Below are 21,903 nucleotides of genomic sequence, written 5' to 3' on the forward strand. Positions count from 1 at the left end.
TATCTTAGAATTTAAAGTTCCCCGCGGGAATAAACTGACTTTTGACGGTTATGTTGGAAGTGACTGATAAAATATGAAGAGCAAGGACACCACATAGATAAGAATTAATGCAGAGCACGGCCTCTTTCCTCTGGCCTCCGTAGTTATCTTGGAACAACACCTCGGGTGCTAAAGCGTGTGCTACTGGATGCTGTAGTAAGCCTCCACCCAAGCCGCTACTCGCTTCACTTGCTGTGTTAAGCTCATTATCTCTTTTGCCAGTGTAAAACACACACACACACAAACACACACACACACACACACACACACATACACACTTAAACTTGCCACATTGACAGTCACAACCTCCGCTATCTGTAATCTAAAATAAACCAAAGAATCAGATCTGTCCTTCACATGAAAGGTACGCTAGCCACTAAGGCCAGAAAATCACTGAGCAACTTGTGTTACACTATCAAAATAACATTTTTATTTTATATATATTTTGCCCAAGCTAATGGCAGTGTACTGCAACGCTAGAGTTTCTGCGATTTGGGATACAGCACAAAAGTATTACCTTTGTCCTGTGCACTGTTTGAACTGCAGAAACGTTCAGACTGGCCAATCATTTCGAGCTAGTCATGCTAACGTTGGGCCTTGGGTAAATGTAAGAGTAATACTTGTTACCGGGAGAGGTTGTAAGGAGATCTAAAACATTACATTTCTACGTAAAAACCTTTTGTGGATAACACTAGCAGAGTACGTTAGCACAACTAGCATTTACAGGAACAGTGTTGTTCCTTAATACCATAGTCTCCTGTCTGGATGGCCAGGTGATGTGCTGGTTCACCTTTACACTGTGATCACTCGGTTTTCTCTTCTATCTTTATCATTTCTGCTGAATCAGTCTGCCGTCCCTTCTCTCTGCTTCTCACTGAAATCACTTTTTTGTTTTCAGGAAGTGCAGTGAGTGACAGTGTGGGCTCCATGGTAGCTCTGACAGCTTAACGTAGTAGCAGCGGGGAGGGGGGGGGGGGGGGGGGCTTAGCGAAGGGTCAATTGTTTCCAGTGATGAAGTGTCTCAGTAATAGTGTTGCATTTTTTTTATATATACTGCATAAGACTTACTCACAATATATCACAATGTTTCTTTTCCCACATGTTCTTGCACAAGAAAGTTATTGTGAAATTAGAATAAAATGTGCATTACAATGTAAAAACAAAAAGACAAAAGCATGTAATTCAGGTGTTTCGGTACACACAACACGCCCACATTTAGATGTCTGTGCACATTACTAGAAATGAACCTTCATTTAGAACAAACAGAACTCTGAGACCTCGGTCTTAAGGGGACAATACTTACCCAAAATGGATGTATTCAGGACTCACTACCTCTAAGGAACAAGTGAGTGTTTGCTTGCTGCTCATGCCTCTCAACCACAGTTATACTCACTTCTTCCAGTTGCCATGGAAACGTGCTTCCCAGCTCCCCTCTCCCCATATTTTGACATCACCCCCCTCTCTCTCTCTCTCTCTCTCTCTCTCTCTCTCTCTCTCTCTCTCTCTCTCTCTCTCTCTCTCTCTCTCTCTCTCTCTCTCCTGATTGGACACAGCAGTGCAGCCTCCGAAGAAGAAGAGTGACTATTTACATTGTAGAGGTTGTTAAAACACAGCACACAACTTCAATGGCTCACCAGGATTGCCTTCAATGTCTGCCCCCAGTTAACTACATACTGTATTTAAGTAAAAAGCTACAAATTCAACTTATATGAAATATTTAAAGAGAAACTTTTAACAATTAGTTTGTGGCTCATACCCTTATTAATACCCCAAACTGAGGCAGCTTGGCTTAAGGCACGTTGGGCATTTCATTTGTTTCATTACTTTTTAAAACATGATACGACTGCACAACAGATGGCTGGCAGCTCACATTAAATATCTGTGCATTACTTTTAAAGGAAGGATGAGTATGTGCCAACCCTAAAAAGCCACTAGTGCAAAGACACTGATATGTTCTTAATAATATCTATTTCAAGGCTTTCAGACCTGTAAAACTAAAGTCTTAATCCAAAATGTTCTGTTTATCTGCAGAACTTAGTAAGGAGGCTTGTGATGTAGTTCATATGTAATTAAATTACTTTTGCAAGCTATAAATTATGAATTGCATCAGAACGTTTATATATTCTGCAATCCCAGTCCCAGTTACATGTTAAACAACGAGGGCGTAAAATGATCACTTGAAACACTGACGTAATGGTCATATTTAAGTGTTGCGTAATAGGGCAGCACATATTAGAACAAGAGGCCGAGCTGCCACAGTAGAGATGATTCAGACTCCTATCTGTAGTTGCAGTGTGGACGTTTCAAAGGTATTTGACTGTGATATTGAAGTATCGTACAACCTTTCATATTTCATGGCACATCTCTTTCATCACTGTGTCATAAGCCAAAAGGATTGTTTTGTTGTGTACTGTAGCTTGATGTGCAAAACAAAAATACTGATTTACATACATCAAACCACATCCATGAAAAAATACTATTTTCACATAAAATATACTGTAAAAACATGATATGTAAATATAATTATAACCCTTTTTAAAGAAAAGCTCCCTGACAAATGAAATCCTCTTCACGTTGGCCTCTGCAACATTAAGAAGTCTACTGAAACTAGAATTACCGCCTCGCGCTTACATCCATGTTCGTTCAAAGCGTCATCACCCCACCATCTTATCCTATTAGACATCTGTGTGAAATTGTCACAATATGAATTCCTGAGTTATGGACAAAGACGTGTTTCGTGAGGTCACACTAACCTTTGATTACCAAATTATTATCAGTTCATCCTGGAGTCCAGGAGGACGTTTCAGCCGAACCTGAAGAAAGTCGCTCAAGGCGTTCCTGGGACTATCTCGTTCACGGGATATCAGGAACACTAGGATGGACCGTACGGACAGACAGGCGGACAACCCACAAACGTAAAGCCGTCGGGCTTTATTCTAATTATTAGACCTAATGCAGATCTATACTTCTTAAAAGCAGAAACCAAAGAACTGGTCCAACCACAATAATTGTATTCGCTTTTGCATTGCGCAATCCTCCAAAAGATCCTAGCCTAATTAATAAAAGACTAGACTGTCATTTCAATCAACAGTTTAAGAGAATACACTTTGTTATTTACGTGATCATGGGAGATTCTTCACATCCTGAGAATTTAATTGTGGTGGGTGTGTTCGATATGCATCACTTGAGTCTGTTGCCAAACACAATGGCATTCCCCAGCTAAATTCAAATTAGGGAAGATATTTTTCCGGTCTATGCAGTTGCACATGAACGCACCATTCTCCCAGACTTGTCACTGCATTTCTAAAGACTAATGACAAGAATTAATCATAAATACAAAACAGGCACACAATTTTGGGCTGTGGTAAATTCATTTGGTTGAGTCTCTCAAATAACATCTATATATGTGAAGCCATGACGTCTTTTAAGTAGCATCATGACTCAAACTGAAGCCAAAATAGAAGTTAAAATGAACTCCTTAATGGGTGCAAGCCTCTCTCAGCTACATTCCTTTGACTCTCTTTGCTCGAGATAAGCTGAGAGTCAATGAGTTACGGTGCACTCCACTTCAGTGGCCAACAGAATTCGCCCTCATTCAGGCAATTTAGTGCGAGTGCCCCTCAGCATCTGCCTCAGCTGTGCGCCACACAACAAAAGCCCAGGGAGGCAGAGATCTGAGCGTCTGTGGCCCATCATGCCGTGCTGTGTACTCCTGTAATGACTCAGTATTTAGAAGGCTGAACACGAGACCAGAAGAAAATGCAGACACTTCAAATATAGGGGAGAGAAAGCTTCCGGAAAATCACAGGAGAGACAGATTAATTGTGGTTTAGTAAATCATTCAGAAAATTATAAATAAACACGTTTTGTCACCTATGTTAAACATAATTACACCAAAAAAGACCAGTTTGATTTCCATGCAGTGTGGGGCTCCAGTGGAGCTGTACAACCTGACAGAGCAGTCTGTCAGTATGTCTAAAAAAGACATGCATAACCAGTGATATGGAAAGATTCTTGGAGGCTGAATACTGGGCACTGTGCAAAGATTCTTCTTGAATCCTGTGTGGCGACTACATACATGAATAGGGAGTCTGTGTGGCATGAACAATGACTGAAACGGTAACATCTCTGCGAACACAATGAATCACCACGGACTGTGGCAAAATAACACTCGTTCCTCCAGATTAATCATAACAGTGTTTCTCCAGTGGCTTCCCTGTTACAGCGCTCGTCACGACACAATCCCGTGAAAAAGCCCACAAAGCAGGACGCCTTCTCGCTACTTGCGAGAAAAGCGTTTAAAGGTTTTTGCAGAATATAATACGCTAATGCTGTGCTAACTGGGGCAGAATTTCATGCATCCCTAATAATTCCTGTAACAACAAAAGGAGGCAAAAAAAGAGGGACAGGGAGGGCAAGGAGGGAGGGGAGCCACAAAGACCACTCAGCCACAAGCTGCCTAGGACTACGCAGAGCCCCGAAGCCTGGCACAGGCACACAGCTCTCTCTGTGTGTCCATTCAGAAGGCAGACAAGCCGGGACGAGCCGGATAAGCCTGCCTGTGACTCCACCAGGAAGAGGATCAATAAGAAGGGAATGCACCATTTCAGATACAGCCAGACAGAGCCAGGGGCAGGGCGGAGAGGCAGAGCAGCACTTGAGTGCTCATTATGTTGTGTAGGATGACAGCGTGTGTGCAGCCACTTCTCGGGGCGTCTGCGAACGGAAGGGAAAGACGATTGCAGACCCATTAGAAGATTACGGCAGACAACACAGTAATTGGATTAAAGCACTAATGAAAATAAAAAAGCTGGCACGAGCGTGTCTCCGTCAAGGTTACAGAGCGGAGACGGATAATTGTGTGAACACGTTGAGAAGCAGGTGGAGAAACCAGAAGCCCAAACTTATTCTACGACCAGAGAAATGCTGAACAATGTTCACCAGGGCTATTCCCGCTCCCTCGCTTGCTGGCATGAACAGTTGGCTGCAGCTGAGCATTTGGACGTCGCCCACCCAGCAGTCAATCACATACGGATGTCCCGCCTCCCATACTAAGAGAGTCTGATATTAACACCTGCCAAGTATCAAATGCCAGTCAATTTAGTCTGCCAGCGAATGAACAAGGGTCACCCACCACAGCAGCCGACATGGTGACGCCTCAGCTGGTCTTTTCCTGTCCTCGTATTATGTCCCTGCTGACCACTGTACGCTTTTCGTCAACTGTAAGCCAATCAAATCAAAGCAAAACAGTGGCTGCGCATCAAACAGGCTTCTGGTTAGCTGCCTCAACAAAAAGCTGCGAAACTGTTATTTCCTCTTTCAAGTGAATGGTTTACCGGCAAAACAGTATGTCAAAGATAACCACAAACAAACAGCCGGCATGATAGAAATATAAAGAAAAGACCAAGACAACGATCTAAGATAGACTGTGGGACCAAGTTTGAAATCAAAGCCTCTATCCGCACATCTCCTTGCTGAATTTTTCACAACGTTTCTGATTTAACACAGAACATGAAAGAGCACTGAGTAGGTTGGTGTTGCAGCTCAGAGACCCATCAAGCAGACAGGTCATGAAACAACCGCAGCAGCAACACCGTTAACTGCAGTCTGAGAATTACTGTCGAAGGAGACGTACCCGGAAAAAACATTAAAACTCACCAAACATGGGATTTCACGTTTATCTAACGGGGGTGAACATTTAAACTTACCTTGGAGTTCATATACAAATGTGCTCAATAAACGTATAGAATTATATAAATTATATATATATATGGCTTTTCTGTTAGCACTGTAAGAAACAACAGCCCTAGTTGTGTATTGACCCTAATATTTTGATCAACTATAATTTCAAAACACCAAAATAATAACTTTAATTGTGTACAAGTACCCAGCTTCCTGCAAAAAATACCTTCCAACTAGAGATGCTATAGTTGTAATTTGCATAAAAGTACACAATTCAAATGATTAGGAAATAAATGATTGTATTATTTAAATATTAGCTTTGATTAAAGAAAATATTGTCATTAGCAGTTTGAAATATATATTAAAAGCTGCTTCGAGCTTAGATCTACATGGTAACATTTGAACACATCACGATAGCGTTACAGTTCACCTTTGCCCAATACTCATTTTTACTGAGTAGATGTTGAACGTGTCAAAATTCAAGCCAATGCAACCCGTTAACCTGAGCTGTTGAATCCATTACGAGCAGGACCGTGCGAGGGAGAGAACACTGCGATTACTGAGAGCAGCACGCACAGGAATTCATTATAATATAGTAAGTATCTGATTGAGTTAGTTGCTACATAATGTTTCTCACGCTTAGATAATCTATATGCACAGGATCTCTTGCTAACTAACTAACCAGACAACTGCCATTGAAGTGTAATTCATCTTTCTGACGTGTACATGCAGTACATATCCCTGCTGGAGAATCGGCCCCCTGCTGACCATATCAGAATAAAACCCTTTTGATTGGGACACGAGTCATCTATGCGCTACTAAGAAGCTCATTTGTTTCATCCTGTTTCAAATTAGTTACACTTTAAAGGTCCCCATGCGATCATTTGTCCTCTGAATGTGACCCATCCTAACTATTTAGGAGCGCTGAGTAACTACAACGCAGTGCCTGGGGGGACCACCTACAGCTCTGAGGCCATCACCTTGTTCAGGGGGCAAAAGCAGGAGGATCCTCTTTGGGGTTGGAAACCAGAGGACATCCATGCAAACACAGGGAGAAGATGAAACCTCTAATAATACAAATAATACATCACATTTATATAGTGTTTTACAAAGTTGTCGAAGACACTGCACATGCTGTAGAATAAAATAAAAAGTAAGAAGACAATAAAATGAAAGTAAAGATTAGAATACAATGGTGTTGACTAGAAAGTTAAAAACGTGGAAAACGCCCAGGCACCCAAGGTGCAAGAGGTTGTTATCAGCAGATCTGGGGCCTGCTAGAGGTAAGGGTGGGAGTCTTCAACACTCTTTACTGTGAGGGAACAATACTAACCACATGCAGGCAAAGATTTCAGAAGAAGTTGATTACATGAATAGCTTGAAAATAATACCAATAGCTCTTAGATGCTGAATAAATGGTCAGATTTAAATAGATATAATTGGCCTTGCTGCAGTTATCACTTAAGCAGCATATTGCTTCATATGTGCACAGCGTCTCGCTCTAAATTCTCATCTCTTTTCCTGGAAACATTCAATAAAGAAAGTGTTTTTTTTAATGGTGAGGAAATGACAAGGGCATGCTGGGAACTCCGGTAGCATTTACGTGTTATTCAAGGCCCTCCCTCATTAATCCGCGACACATCTAATTGTGCTAAGCCATAACAGCGCCACGTTCTTCCAATATGCTTCTAGTCGCTGACTAATTAGAGATGCTGCTGATAAGCTAGATGAGGACAGTTAACACTAGTGAAGCCGTTTAAGATAAACGTGTGCTAAGTAGTAGCAATGCAGGAAGATACCAAGCCTTTCCCAAAAGGCAATAAGACACCATGGATAGGTGTGAGTCCATCAATGGGATAGCATACAAAAAAACACAGCGAGATGTCTTTGGATCGTGGAGAGAGAATTCTGTTGTTTGGCTCAAACAGGTGGTGCTAGGATGGAGCTGACACAGGTCGAATGAAGCCTGGTTGCTGAAACCGCCCCAACTAGCTCAAAGCTACCAAACAAGCTAAGGCTAACAAGCTAGGCTGTTGCTAACGTTAGCCCTGAGGTCTTGTTGGTACCAATACGATACATAAACAATACTGGCAGTAGAATTGTAACACTTTGGCACATGACTTCTTTATTCAATCAATCAATTTATTTGTCACATGAAATTGTGCTAGGTTAATGTTACAACCCCAGTGAAATGCAATCCCATCAGCTCCTTCAATTTGTGCATTAGTGTTAACTTTATTCACCGAAAAGGACACCCCTCCTCCTTTTTACTTGCCAGAGTCCTCTGTTCTGTCAGATAGGTGTATAGAAAACTGCCGCAAACCTGTATTCCAGGATTTAGGTGAAGAGAATATAGTATAAATTTCACATTACACAGTCAATTTCATTTATTCAGCCTCGGACGTTGCCGCTTGGTTTAAACATCCGATGTGCTGCACTTGAGGAGGATTGGGCAAGAGGGCAGTTAAGGTAAGTTATGGTCGGTGGATCTGAAGAACTTTGCTGTTCAGTGTGTTTTTTTTCTTTCAGTCAGCCAAGTATGTCACACAAATGTGAATCATTTTGCACTTTTGGTGCGACAACACATTCATACTCTGACTACACAAGCAATGACTCACCAACAACACCTGTTATTACACCTGCTAAGCAAATCTGTTCATGTTTACTGTTAGCATGTAATATCAGGGGCATCCGATGCATATTCAATGCACACTCAAGAGATTAAATGTACTTTATCATATACCACATACAGCTGGCTTGACAGAAGATTGGATTGGATTTTAAAGCACTGATGAGGGGCTGTGGCTCCTGTATTCCTCTCATGATCCTGATATAGCCGTCAGTACAAAAGACCAAGGGAAGCCCAAGGTTGTGTTTTGCATTCTCTGAGACAGACCAGCTAGGCGTGGTCTGTCTTCACAACGGCTCCTCTGAGGGGCAACAGATGGCACAGAGGCACCTTACAACACAACATGAGCTTATATGTACACACACACACACACATACACACACCTTGTTGGCCAATCAGAGACTGGACAATAAAAATAGACACTGGGACAAGGATAACCTCCAGAGAGTACTCTATTCCTCAGGGCTAGAATCTCCGGAGACATCTACAGAGAAGGAAGACTATCGCCATCAATCTAGGCACTTAAAAACATGGTTGTGATTAATTAGAGTTAGGTAATGCATTTCTTCAGACTTTATGCCTGCTCCGTTTTACGTGTAATAGGACGCTCAATATGTGATAGTCTCAGCTAAGTGGCTTGGACTAATTTCATTACCAGCGGACATGTATGGATTCGAGGGTCATATCTATCTTAAATGGGTTTTTAGGTGTTATACCTTGACAGCAGAAAATTAGGTTATACTTGGAGTGAGGTATATGCTGCTGATACGCTTATAGTATTGCACGAGATCATTGCATGTGCCATTATTTGTTATTGGTGGGTATTGTTGGACCTCATTGGTTTGACCTTCAGATGATAACAACCAGTCAAGACAGCTAATTAGCCGACAACAGATTTGCCTCCCTTAAAATTCATTGAAGCCGATGCAGCACACACTGCACATTTTAGCTGCTGCTCATTAGATGTTCTGTTACAAATCCTGAGAGCTGCACTACTGGAATACATTTGTCAGGAGCAGAAACACCTGGGATATTAGAAAAAAATTCAATTCATCACAGAAAGTCGATTTAGATCTTGCTAATGAAATGACTTTTTAATGAAATTCAAGTCATACTGTATTTAAACTGGGATAATTAACTCATTGGGGGAATGCATTAGGTGGAAGTTTTCATTTACGTACATGTATCATCTGTGCACACGGTCTAAAACAGAAATTGACAAAAAGTTGAGACCGAAAAGTATCGTTCAGTACGGTATCGTGTAGTATAGTACATAACACAGACTCCACATAGGAATGTTATAAAAAATGTATTAACCACAGACTAAATGTGTTGCTACTCAATTCTGGTTCTTCATCTAGATTCTATCATGCCGTTTAGACACAGTCCCAGGCCCCACTCGGATTCATTATGTCTCTGAGGGACACCGGAACTTTTACCAAAAACCGAGAGCTAAAATGTCAAAGGGAAATCAGGACTCAGTCTGCATGAAAAACTGACACAACAGTTTAACCTTCACATGATAGACTGAACATTTTTCTGATCCATTAACAAAATTGCAAGTATAAAAGCTGTTTCAAAACTACCCATGTTCACTCAAGCCATCACACGCCACCACATGCAAGTGTGGGGTCTTCTTTAGGAGACAGCACAAGGTCTTATGTGACATCTCAGAAGATTCTGTGAAAACAAACTCAATTATTCCTCTGGTTTCATGTCAAACGAGTACCACAACTCTGTGACAGCGAGCATGCTTCCCACTCTGACTGTGGATGATAGTCTACTGACGACAACAGAGACACACAGTCTGTCGAAGGTTCACACACGTAAACAGACTCACTTGAAAAGACCTTCGCCCAATTATTCGGTGGAAGTAAACACAGCATGCGTTTCATCATGATGCTCTTGCCACTTGTTTAGGGTTGCAACTCTCCTCTGGTTATCTAAACAAGATCGCTTTGAGACGCACGCACATTTAACCACAGTTGCCTCAGCCCACAGCATGCTAGCATTGTGGAGAAGCATGTCCCCCACCAGTGAATTAATATCCACAACCTCAGGCAAAGCAGAACTCCAACACTGAATTCCTCCAAGCTGATTTTTCTAATTAGGGTCTAAGAGAAAATGAGCTTGAAAACAGGGCTGCATATCTCATAACAACACATCATGACGCCACGATTTGGACAAAAACTGTGGAAACTGCAGACCAAAACCAGATCTGCTGAATGTTAAATGAGCCGTCTTATGCCCTTGTTTGTGAGTACTAATCAATACCCAAACAGTCATTAAAATCTTGTGATCCAATGACTTGTTCGGTCTACATAGATCTGGAACATACAGAACATGTACTTTACATGTAGCCAATCACAGCATTTATTCCAGCCAGTGGTTTCCCTCGTCAATAACTGACTGACAACGTGTACAAAATCAATAGGAATACAATCTTTTAACATGGCAAGCCATTGCATTCCTTGCTTTCCAACTAATTATTATAAAAAAAACAGAAGGAGGTACCACTTATACAGACAGTAACAGTAAGAAAAATACATAACCAAAGATGCAAGCAATTGTAGAGCAAAGGATACATGTGAACACATCAATACACAGTTTAACGTTGTTTTACTGACGATCGTTATGCATCAATATTCAGTACAATTACGATCAGCATTTATGCTTTTCTAGTCGGCGATCTCTGATAATGTTACACTGTAAACAACCAGTCCGAGTTCAATCTGACACAAGCAGAACTAATGATGGAGCCATCGCTAAAGGCCAACAAACAAAATACAATCCTTTATTTCTTATATTCTTATCTTATCACTTGAATTGTGTCTCTTTATGAAGAAAAATGTTCTACATTAATTTAACAAAGTAAAAGGATAACATTTAGAACTGTTCACACTGACTTCAGAGCGGTTGAAATGAGTTTAGGGACGGTGGCAAAAAACAACAACATTGGAGCCTTGTAGACCAGCTGCTGTAATCAAACAGCAGAGGGATCTGAATCTGCCAATATGGATCATCAATGTTTGCCAATTAGTATCGGTGGCAAAAAAACGTGATCAGGGACCTCTAAAAGATATATTTGCTCCCTTTTTTCTTTTGTGCTGATCCGATCCGATCCGTGACTCTGATCCGTGACACGATCCCAACCGTGAGTTTTATGATCCGTTGCACCGCTACATAGGTGGACGCTTATTTATCTGACACCCCATGATAACAACAAACCAGAAAAACCCCGTGTGAAAACATTTTCCAATGTGTTGCAGTAAGACCGACGAATGATATGAATGCCACAGCTGATGTCAAACATCCTTTATGCTCCAGCATGGAGGCTTACATCCAGCGGTGAAGCGGCGCCCTGACCCTGTTCAGTCAAAATGTGTTTCAGCTGTGTGTCTCTGTGGCCAGTGAGGCAGAGAAAGCAGCCACGTGCCGTCATAAGGCAGAGAACAGCCCTTCACAGGCATATCCCGTCTCCCCTCTAATGGCTGTTGTGAAGGAACCTCCAGTAGATGCACAAATCCCCTGTACTGCCAATGATTACTGTTTGATAACAGCATACAGCACAGTTACTGATTTTTCTTCTGTTTTTTTATCCAAATTCACAGTGTTTCCAATAATAGTCCGCAAAATTGTGTTTTACAAAATGTGCATTTTTTTTTCCACAAAATGTGCATTTTCTTTCACAAAATCTCCCCATGCTTCTGTCTTTATCTTAAAAATGACTAGATACCCCAAATAAGCTGTAGGGAGTATAGTGTAGGCAGCATCAAAGGCAGGTTTTGGGTGGCTAAATTATAAAACACTAGCTTACTGCATTGCGGTGTTTCCCACAGGATTTCGTGAGACTCTCCCCTGAAAATAAGAATCATTGTGTTTTTGTAAACCTAATAAAGAGAGGTTTGTATCTACAAGCGGAGCGGGACCTCTTCACGGAGCCGGCCGCCATGTTTCTCCTGTAGCCGATATCAGAAAAACCAAACGCAGGCTCTAGATGGGCAATTTGCGTTTTCCCGTTGCTCATTGTCGTTCTACTACATGCTGGGCACACAGGAGAATTTTCAATTGGTTGCAATCTACAACCTCCCCGTTGGATGCCTTCAAATCCCACACAGTGTACCTTTAAGTAAAAGATCTGAGTACGTCTTTCACCACTGTGCCCTAGCAAACCGTTTCATCAACACAGGTTGTCCGCCCGCCAGCTCATCTGATAAAAAGTATATTTTTGGTTTATATGAACTGTGGCGAGACAAATTAAAACTATGACGGGCCACACAGTCCACGTAACTAATGAAAAACACTGTGAGTCTTTGGAGCAAAACCATGAACATGAATCTACTTAAACTGCTTAAAGCTTCTGAATGATGAGTAAATATAACTATTTAAGACAGCAACGAAACATTGATCGTGATTGTATTTAGATTGATTTCTCTTTCTGAATGCTATAATTTTAAAACATTTCAAGGGCGCATAAATACCCTGTCCCTCTGCACTGGCCTGGTTACTATGACTAGTGCTGTAAGATAATTCAATTTGCTTTAGAGGGGCCTGTCATCTGCCTTTGCACTCCGTGACATCCATGGAAAAGACGAACAACAGGGTTCATCGTGACACATCCGGCTTCTGCTGGCAAAGAGCTTTTAGGCATGTGGAAGTCAAAGTCTCCTACCGAGAGGAGATCCTTCAGGGGGGAGCGTGAGAGACATGATAAAACAGACAAGATGCCAAACATAGTGTACACAAAGAAAACTCCACTTCAAAAGATGGCACTGCATTACAAACAAAGTTTAAGTTGACTAAGTGGAACACCAAGCTTCAAATACGACCTTTATCTATTCACATTGTGTGTTTGAATCAATAACCTTACAGGCCTCCTTCGTCCCCCTTGTATCTTCTCACTTACCATAGCACACTGTTAAGATTCCAGTAGTCAATAATTAGAGGCAGTATCAACGATGCTGCCTGTAAATTTTGAAATCCAAAGAACCGATTAAATTCTAACAATGTGTTGCCTGTAAGTTTAAAGGAGCAATATACGACATTCAGAGCATTAATATAGCAGCAAACAACTGTTTGCTATATAATGATAGAGTTATTATTGTAATGAAGAGAATGAAGTCCCTCTCCATCTGTTGTAATCCGAGCTTTTCCTTGCTTTGTTAACATAGCCGGGCCTGCTGCCCGTGCTTTTAGAGCGTGTTAGTGCATGTAAGCGTGTCCCACTGGTTAGCTCACCACCCGCTCAAGTGTTAAGCATCTCAACATTCAGCATTCCATCATTTCAAGGCACTAAATATCACAGTAAAACTCCAATGCCTTAATAATAGACACATATTTGAATAGTTCAATAATCAGCATAATTTCATTGTGATAAGAATTTACAAATTACAAATGTACACCATCGAACGGCATGCTGGGTAACGTTAGAGCTGCTAGCTAGCCAGGCAGCATAACAGTCTGTTAACAGCTGGTAGAGGCTCTATCTGCTGCACAAGAACAAGAACAGAAGAGACAGATGGAAAGTGAAGAAAGAGAGACCGAAGAAGTTGTTTGGAAGTTTTTTGGTTGTAAACAAATCTTGACGTAGCTACTGTTGTTGCCGTTGGAGCTAACACGAGCAAAAGGAGAACATTTGCGTTGGAATACCAAGAGTGGGATCATGGTGGTTGGATTTGAGGCCGTCAGCTAGTAGCGCCAGTGAAACAGTGAAGACAAAGGGTCAGCCATCGCTTGAAGAGGCATTTGCCCCGAGGCCCCGCATAGGTCAGGAGAGGACAAGCGGTGGAGTGACAATACGTGCAAAATAAAACTCCAACAACACACCAACAGCAAAGTAAGCTTGAAGCAGAGCTTTGTACAGTCACCCACTGTTCTACAACAACAGACCTGTGGTCAGTTTATGGTGGTTAAACAACTGTCTTCAAACATTTAGTTTTGAAAAGGAAGCAATGTTAAAGTTCCCCCTCGGTCTGGCATATCTTTCTTTCACCTTTAAGCCAACATCCAAAGCTTGTAACCAAAGGTGAGGTCTGACCAGCAAACTATTGTGTTCAGCGAAAATTACACAAGGCAAGCGTCATCAATCTCTCTGCCTTGATGTCCTATCCATTAACATTATAGTAAAGGTGACAAGTCCAATGCCAAAAGGGAGTGTGGTTGAGTTGATGCCAAGGATGCTAATAGCGCTCCAGCTAACAGGGAATGAATGACTTGCAACAGCCGCCCCCTTCGCCCTATATAGCACAGGAAATACTACCGTAAGTCTTTTCAGGGAATGGAACAGCAAATCCTCATGACCCCTCAATCTGTCACTGGGCTAAAAGCTGGTCAACGAAAGGTGAATCTGAGGTTTAATAATAGGCCGGAATATCTTTCAATAAATCCTCAAGAGGTACCTAACAGTTCAATTACACAGTAGTCAGAAAACACCCCAGTAATGGGGCCAAACAATATCCATACAGCCGTCAGTATTTGAGAACAAATCTAATCAACCACTGAGCACTTAACTATGGTACTCCAGTGACCTCTGACCCAGAGACGGACTCTAATCCCCTACAATCTTCTGGCTACATCTCCTCTCTCTTAGGTTCAGGAATTCTGCTTAGTGCTACATTCAACTCTTGATGATATTGCCTGTTAATGTTAGCAATTCATTGAAAATGCCTTCAAATTACCTTTAGCTTCTCAAAATCTTTCTGTGAAATCTCTGAATCTCCAAGTGTGTGACGTCCACCTTGTGACGCTACCGTTGGGATAAAAGGTTGTCGTGGCTCCATGTGTATTAGAGGAAATGCATGGCTAAATACATTCCAGGTTACGGTTCTCTATACCTCAGTTTGAAGGGAACTATCTGCCAAAATGGGAAAAAATATGAATGCCACAATACCATCTCTTACAAAGCCGCAATATTTCTCCTCGCGCTGCAGAGTGCAGCGAGGTGAGCAGCATGGCAAATGTTGGTAAGAGATGGTGTAGCGTCCTTAACATTACTCATTTATTATTCATTGGGATCAATAACCACAGGCCTATATGTGCTCTCAGACTGCACTGTGTCAACCTGGTAAAATGTTCAAATCTAAATGAAAGCTGATAATTATGAATGTCTATTTGTGAGAACAGTACGTTAGAAAGCGATAGGAATAAATAAAAAATAAACTCAAATGTTCCCTGTGTGACAAGCTTACGGCAGCACAATGATCGAGTAGATCCATACAAAGAGCTTTGTAAATATTTCCTATTTAACATACTATGGAAACAGTTCATCGTGATCCACGCACTTTACAGGAGCTACACAGCTCTAATACACAATTAGAAATAGGAACCATGTTGCCATGTGGCCTAGGTTTCTTTCTATCCTTGGACATATCGGTTACATCATTTTAGATTACTCTGCGCGGATGCTTAAATGAGGTTAATTCCCTTCCCCAATGCTATCGTTTTCTAAATTTCCCTTTTCCTTCTAGTCCTCTAAAAATCCTAACACTGTGACATGAACCCATAAAACATGATCAGCTTCAGAATAAGGAGAGACTAAACTGATCCCGGTGGATGTAAGTTATTATACGTTTATAAAAAAGGTGATTATTATATATATATCTTCTTTTTGTTTAAGTAGGGGCCATTTCTTTGAATAAAGAGTTGGCAGACTGAATGCAAAGTCTGAGGGTTATCTGTGCATGATTTCATATAAAGTACTCACAATGCACTGCAATCCACTGTTATGAATCAGACAAAACTTCCCAAAGGATGTTAAGTGGGTTAGAATATACTTGAGTGACAGTTAGAATACTTATGCAGGATCACTGACATCCTTTCAAAGTGGACCCTGCACCTTGAATGGATAAAGACTATTAGACTACAGCTGTTATTGCTCCTCTGGAGACGGTACCTTCTTCGTGTGATCTAATTAGACATCTAAAATAACAGCTTTTTATTTATTGAATGAGTCTCACCTCACTGCTTTAATGATGGATTATTTTCTTCCATGATATTATTAATGCATGTCATGACTTTGTGTGAAAACAGAGGTATCTCTAAATTGGCAGGCGGTGACTAAGCCGGTAGAGGAGTGTGACGTTAGAGGAGAGGGTGACACACTATGGTGACTGCATAAAAAGAAAGCCTTGGGGCGCAGCAATCTGCAATTTCTCCCCTGCTCCGTGCATGGTGATGCCTCCTTTAGTGTTTCAATAATGAATGCACCGTGATGTGCATGGATGCATAAGAAGACACACACACAGGCTGCTTCCTCTGCCACTCCTTAAAAGACAGTCGCGAGCTAAATCCCAGCCAAACGGCACGTAGCCTTATTACGGTAAGATGAGACATGCCCTCGTTTCCTTAAAGTCAGCCTGTAAAGCTTGCTTTCAGGAGTTGGCGTCGTAACCAAATTGCGTCGTGAGCTAATTTTCTCTTCCGGGGGCCACGAAACAAGGCTGTGGTGCCTTTGTTTTGGGTCACATGAGTCCTGTTTTTCCCTGCTTTTCGCACAAATAAGACATGGAGAGGCAGAGAGGGAGACAGGAGGTGCTTTCAGCTCTTACAAGCCGAAGGAAAATGGGAAATCAGTCCTTATTTGCAAGGTATATAGCATAGAGATTTACTCAGCTGAAGGTGACGGGTCAGATCTGATCAACTGAGAATGGGAAAGAAAATGGCCACCTTGAAATGGCTCAAAGTTGTCTGCATCATTGCCAACAGGAGACGGTGGTCTGAACAAACAATTGACACTTAACAAAAAAACGTTGGCAAAGTCTGCAACACCTTGTCACAGGTTTCTTTTGTCCCACAGAGTAAACGCTTCAAAGTGGAGAGAGGCCACATAATGCCTACAGGTTCACCAATCTAGAGTTACAAGTCTACAGGGACCCTGTGTTCACAGTGTGGCCTCTTTTGAAGTTGATGAATGACAAGGACACGCTGCTCTAATTTCCTGATAGCTCTGAGATCTTAACATGTTTGGTATGAAGTTAAGTAGAATTGCAATCTTGAGCTTGAAAGCAATGTGAAGCAGGTCTTCAGCACTCATGTACAGTATAGTAACATAATACGAAACAAAGCTAGTCTACTCTTAAATTATACCTAATTAATAATATAATATCTCAGGCCTCACAGGAGTAATCACCATCATCTGTGAGCAAAGGATGTTTATGTTGCTCCCACAGTGCTTCACAGGGTCACGTGCATGTGTAATGTCATCTTTTTACAGTCCCTAGGCAATCAACTCTCTCAGACCTGGATCTGTCTGATCCACTCCCTATCATAGGAGAGTCAAGTAGTCCTGACCGTAACAAAACCACAGTCTCTCCCTCTTGCTTCTCCTTGATAACACTGATTGAAAAACACAGCATCTATGATGTGCAAGAGTTCTGGGAGCTTTAAAACTACAGTCTACAGTCTGATTTAGAGGGAACGGGTATTTCACTGTTAAGATATGTGCACATGTGAATTTGTTGAACTAGGCCGAGTTAAAATAGCTAAAACATTCATGGCTGGCAGTTGTTTCCAAGATGTTGTCTCCCAATACAGCAGTTATGTTTTTTCCATCATCAGTTCCACTCGGAAACATATTCTGGTTCAATCCGCTAACGCTTAGCGGAGGCCTGTCAGTCCACGCCGTGTTCTTTGGCAGGTTCAGTTATTTGATAAGACAAAGGTAAAATCCCAGACAATGGGGGTGAAAAGATACATCAGGCACTTAACTCGCGTTGGCTGGATTTCCCAAATGGACCTTCCTTCAGACGTCTGTCTGACTTTAACACGGTGTTGCAGAGAACTGCTTGACACTCCAATCCGAAGGCGTGTTAAGCAGTCACTGCGAATGCACGTGACGGTACAATCACTCCTGCTGCTTTGGTTCATAAACACTTACTACTGGTTCCCTCACCGATGCACTCGCTCTCCATGACGGCTTTAATCAAATGCTTGATTGTGTTTTGCATTGCTGGTAAAGTGAAGCACCGAGCCAACGATCCCACGCAGTGTTGAAAGGCTTGACGGAAGATTTAATTGACCATAACGTTGATAAGTTAATCGTTTGAGTCATTTATTAATCGATAATGCCGAACATTCGCTTGGTTTCAGCTTTTCAAATGTGAGCATTTGATTTGTTTCTCAACTTTATATAATTGGAATTGGAAAACATTTAGGTTTTGCTGCCAGTTGACAAAAGAAGAATTGAAGAAATCAACAAGAGAAATTGTGGCGGGGGGGTCTATTTCGTTGGACCTCCTAAATAAATTCTAAATATGGGAAATACTGCTGGCGGTGCACGATGTGCACACACTTTTCTAAGTAATCACTCCATCAGGTTTGAAGCAGTTGATTCCATCCTCATGAAGCCAAGTCAGACGTGAAGAAGTCTGGAGTATTTCGTAAGTCGGCCTGCAGTCAGCCATGATTCCATCTTGCTTTGTAAATGGAGCAGCGTACGTCATCATTCCCGCCTGGCCGGACTGATGAGGTAACACAGGCTAAGTGAAACAATCCTACAGTAAACTAGAGGGCCACGTCGTGCTGTTGAAGCGAGAGCCATATGGTGAGATGATGAAGATTGGGATTCATTCATCATATCCCACAGGTTGAGGACATTGGGAACTCTTCTCTTATCTCGCCTGGTTTCGCTTCGCTTCTCTCTCTCTCTCTCTCTCTCTTGGAATTCTGGAGGCTATATTTCATTTCATGTCAGAAATGCAGTCTTGAAATTTTTCCACATTCCAGTTATCAGTTTGAAGAGGATCAATTAATAATTGTGTCAAGAGGCTCAACAGGCCCATTGAGCAGGCAGCCAGCAGAGAGGAAAGGGAAGAGGAAGACGGTTAAGCCCTTCCAAATCTCCGCTCAGTCACAAACACGGAGACTCTGCCGTGTCCTCATCTGTGAAGTTAGATTACAATCTTTCTTTGTTTTGCAGAAAATTACAAAACTGACATTTACAAAAGTACTACTTCTGACATTTGTGCGGCGCAAAACCCGACAATAGCAGAATTAATGAAGGAGTAGAAAACAGACATTTGTATTTTAGCTTCAGTGACGGCGCATGATTAATGTGAAGAAGAGATCCGTCTATTGAAAGGTCAGAATCTCTCTGTTATATCCATATTCAACCTGTTTCATCACCCACTCTCTATTGTACACAATTGTAGATTCAAGGAAATGTTTCTCCTGTTATCATATATCAAAACCAAACCACTTATTCCTTTTCCTTATTACGTTGGACAATACAGATAAACCCAGAAGTCGGCCGGGCTGATATATCGACCAAAATTAGGTTGTTGCAGATAAGTGACAAGAAACGTTAGTACAGAAATCCCAAAGATATGTTTTTAAGGGCATTGACAAACAGGGCCACCATTACACTGTTTGAAAAAATAAAATATATATCAACATCAGCCTCAAACATGACGGCTAAACTATATAAACACTGTATTAACGTGATTCACATGGAGTGACTCTTGTGCACATTTATTATAATTTAAAAGGGTATTCTCCCTCAAACAGAACAGAGAGTTTTAAGGGGCTGAAGCTTCTCAGTTTGTTCTTTATTATTTTTAGATCTCATCTAATGCCTCCATTAAACTAACAGGCTTTCTCAAGATGTGCAGTCGTATCATTGTAAGTGTTTAAGTGCAATTGGCGGTAGATGCATAACTAAATAACGTGTCAAATACATTAGAATATTCTTCAATTAAATTAGGAGGAGACTGAATCCCATCATGAGGGTCCTGCAAATTGACATTTCTACATAAAATGAGCCCAAGAGAAATTGCATTACCATTACAATGCAGCGAGGGCTCCACTTCCTGTGTGTTTTCCTCCCTTGCCCGAGGACACCCCTGCACATATTGGATTGTATATGAAGGATTAAAAGGCTATCCCACGAAAAACCCGGAGCCTGAGTGTAGCTGAGAGGACTACACCAACCATAATCGCCTCGCATGTCAAATCACTGATTTTAATCAAAAAATGGGCGTGCAAAAGCTATTAAAAAATGCAATTTGTCACAAAAACTCCCTCAATTAGAAATTACATAAGGACACAACTTAGAGGATCTCATTTCAAAGCCTTTATCGTGGCATCAGATTACATAACAGATGATTCAGAGTAGATGTTGTGCTCGCGATGCATCAGTGTGCCTGAGAGACCAAATAAACCCACATTGGCCCTGAAAGAGCCTTCATGTACTTTATGTGAGCGCGCATCCATTGTCAATAAGCCCTCCTATCATGCCATCACACCTGCTCACACATCTCCAGGAGCACTTCAAAAATGCCATGTGTTTCATTTTGCACAATGTACCTTTAACTGAGAGACCGTGACTCAACCCAGAAGGCTGTTTGAGCGTGTGTGCATGCATGTGTGTGAGTGTGCATGCGTGTGCGTATGTGTGTGCGTGCATGTGTGTGTGTGTGTGTGTGTGTGTGTGTGTGTGTGTGTCTGCAAATACAAGGAGCCCAGCATCACTCCCTCATCAACAACAAACACGTCCCATGCCAGGAGAGACAAACGGCCGACACCAACACGGTCATAAATAGGCTAAAAACAAATCCCAAATGGCATATATAATGCTTACATTCGTTCCAATACAATTTGCCCGCGTGTCCTTTCTGGACATCATGTTTTATTCAATGCACAATACCGCTAAGTCAGCAGCGTACAGGCTGGTCACGCGAAGAGTATATGGGTTATGTAGCCCACTGTGTGTGCGTGTGCGTGCGTGTCTCCAGAGGAAATGGTTCCCTAACACATTAGCAGCAAGCTGTTATTACTTTTTAAAAAATAGCACATCACCCTGCTCGCAAGTAAGCTAATTAGCAGCAGTCGCAGTACCGTTACCGCTGCACCTGCTGTACAGAGTGCCTGCGGACGGAGGGCGGGAGGAGGAGGAGGAACACCAGGAGGCGAGAGGATGCCTGCTGCTGTAACAGACCACTACTAAAGGGTGGCGATGTCCAGAGCAAAACATAAACATTTATATCTGGAGTGTTGTATGTGAGATGGTCTTACCTGTACAGCCCACAAGAAGCAAGGCTAGAAAAATATCCGTTGACTGGACCATCGCAACTCCCGAATAACAGCGTTAAACGGCGTGGCGTTAAGGTTTAATCTCCGCTCGGTCCCTACGGTGTTGCCCTCCGGTTTCCTGCTCTATCTCAGCAACTGTTCATCCTGATCTATACTGCTAAAGCTGGTCGGTGATAACTGTCAGCAGCAGCGTCGTTGGTGACAAGCAGCGGCCGAAGATTAGCGGTGATGAGCGCCAGTGCACTGTTCAAAGTCTGACTGACAAGCGGAGCCTTCTCACACACGTGGATTCATCCGCGGAGTGAAAAAAAAAGCTCCTGTTAAATAGTGCGCGGGTTTTCAAAGGAAACCAATGTCATGGGGAAACCCCTGCAATATTCATGCGAAGAAAATACAGCTCGCATCCTGAGCAGGAGTAATACATAATATTAAAAGAGTTTAAAATAATTACCTTTCAAGCTATGAAAAAAAAATCTATATTCATATTCTGTGATAAAAACGTATTTCTGAGACGACAAATAGCTAAT

General features: G+C 41.9%; 1 protein-coding gene across 1 annotated transcript in view; it reads right to left on the minus strand.

Moving 5' to 3' along the window:
- Nucleotides 1–21,410, minus strand: part of ncam1b (neural cell adhesion molecule 1b) — a gene marked incomplete at both ends in the record, with an annotated part of 63,432 nt that extends 42,022 nt beyond the window's left edge. Inside the window, one exon of the mRNA XM_079165914.1 lies at nt 21,359–21,410. Coding sequence (XP_079022040.1) covers nt 21,359–21,410 — 52 coding nt within the window. The remainder of the gene's footprint in view (nt 1–21,358) is intronic.
- Nucleotides 21,411–21,903: the final 493 nt, after the last annotated feature.

This window comes from Pholis gunnellus, assembly GCF_910591455.1.
Source record: "Pholis gunnellus genome assembly, chromosome: 9".
Classification (NCBI taxonomy): domain Eukaryota; kingdom Metazoa; phylum Chordata; class Actinopteri; order Perciformes; family Pholidae; genus Pholis; species Pholis gunnellus.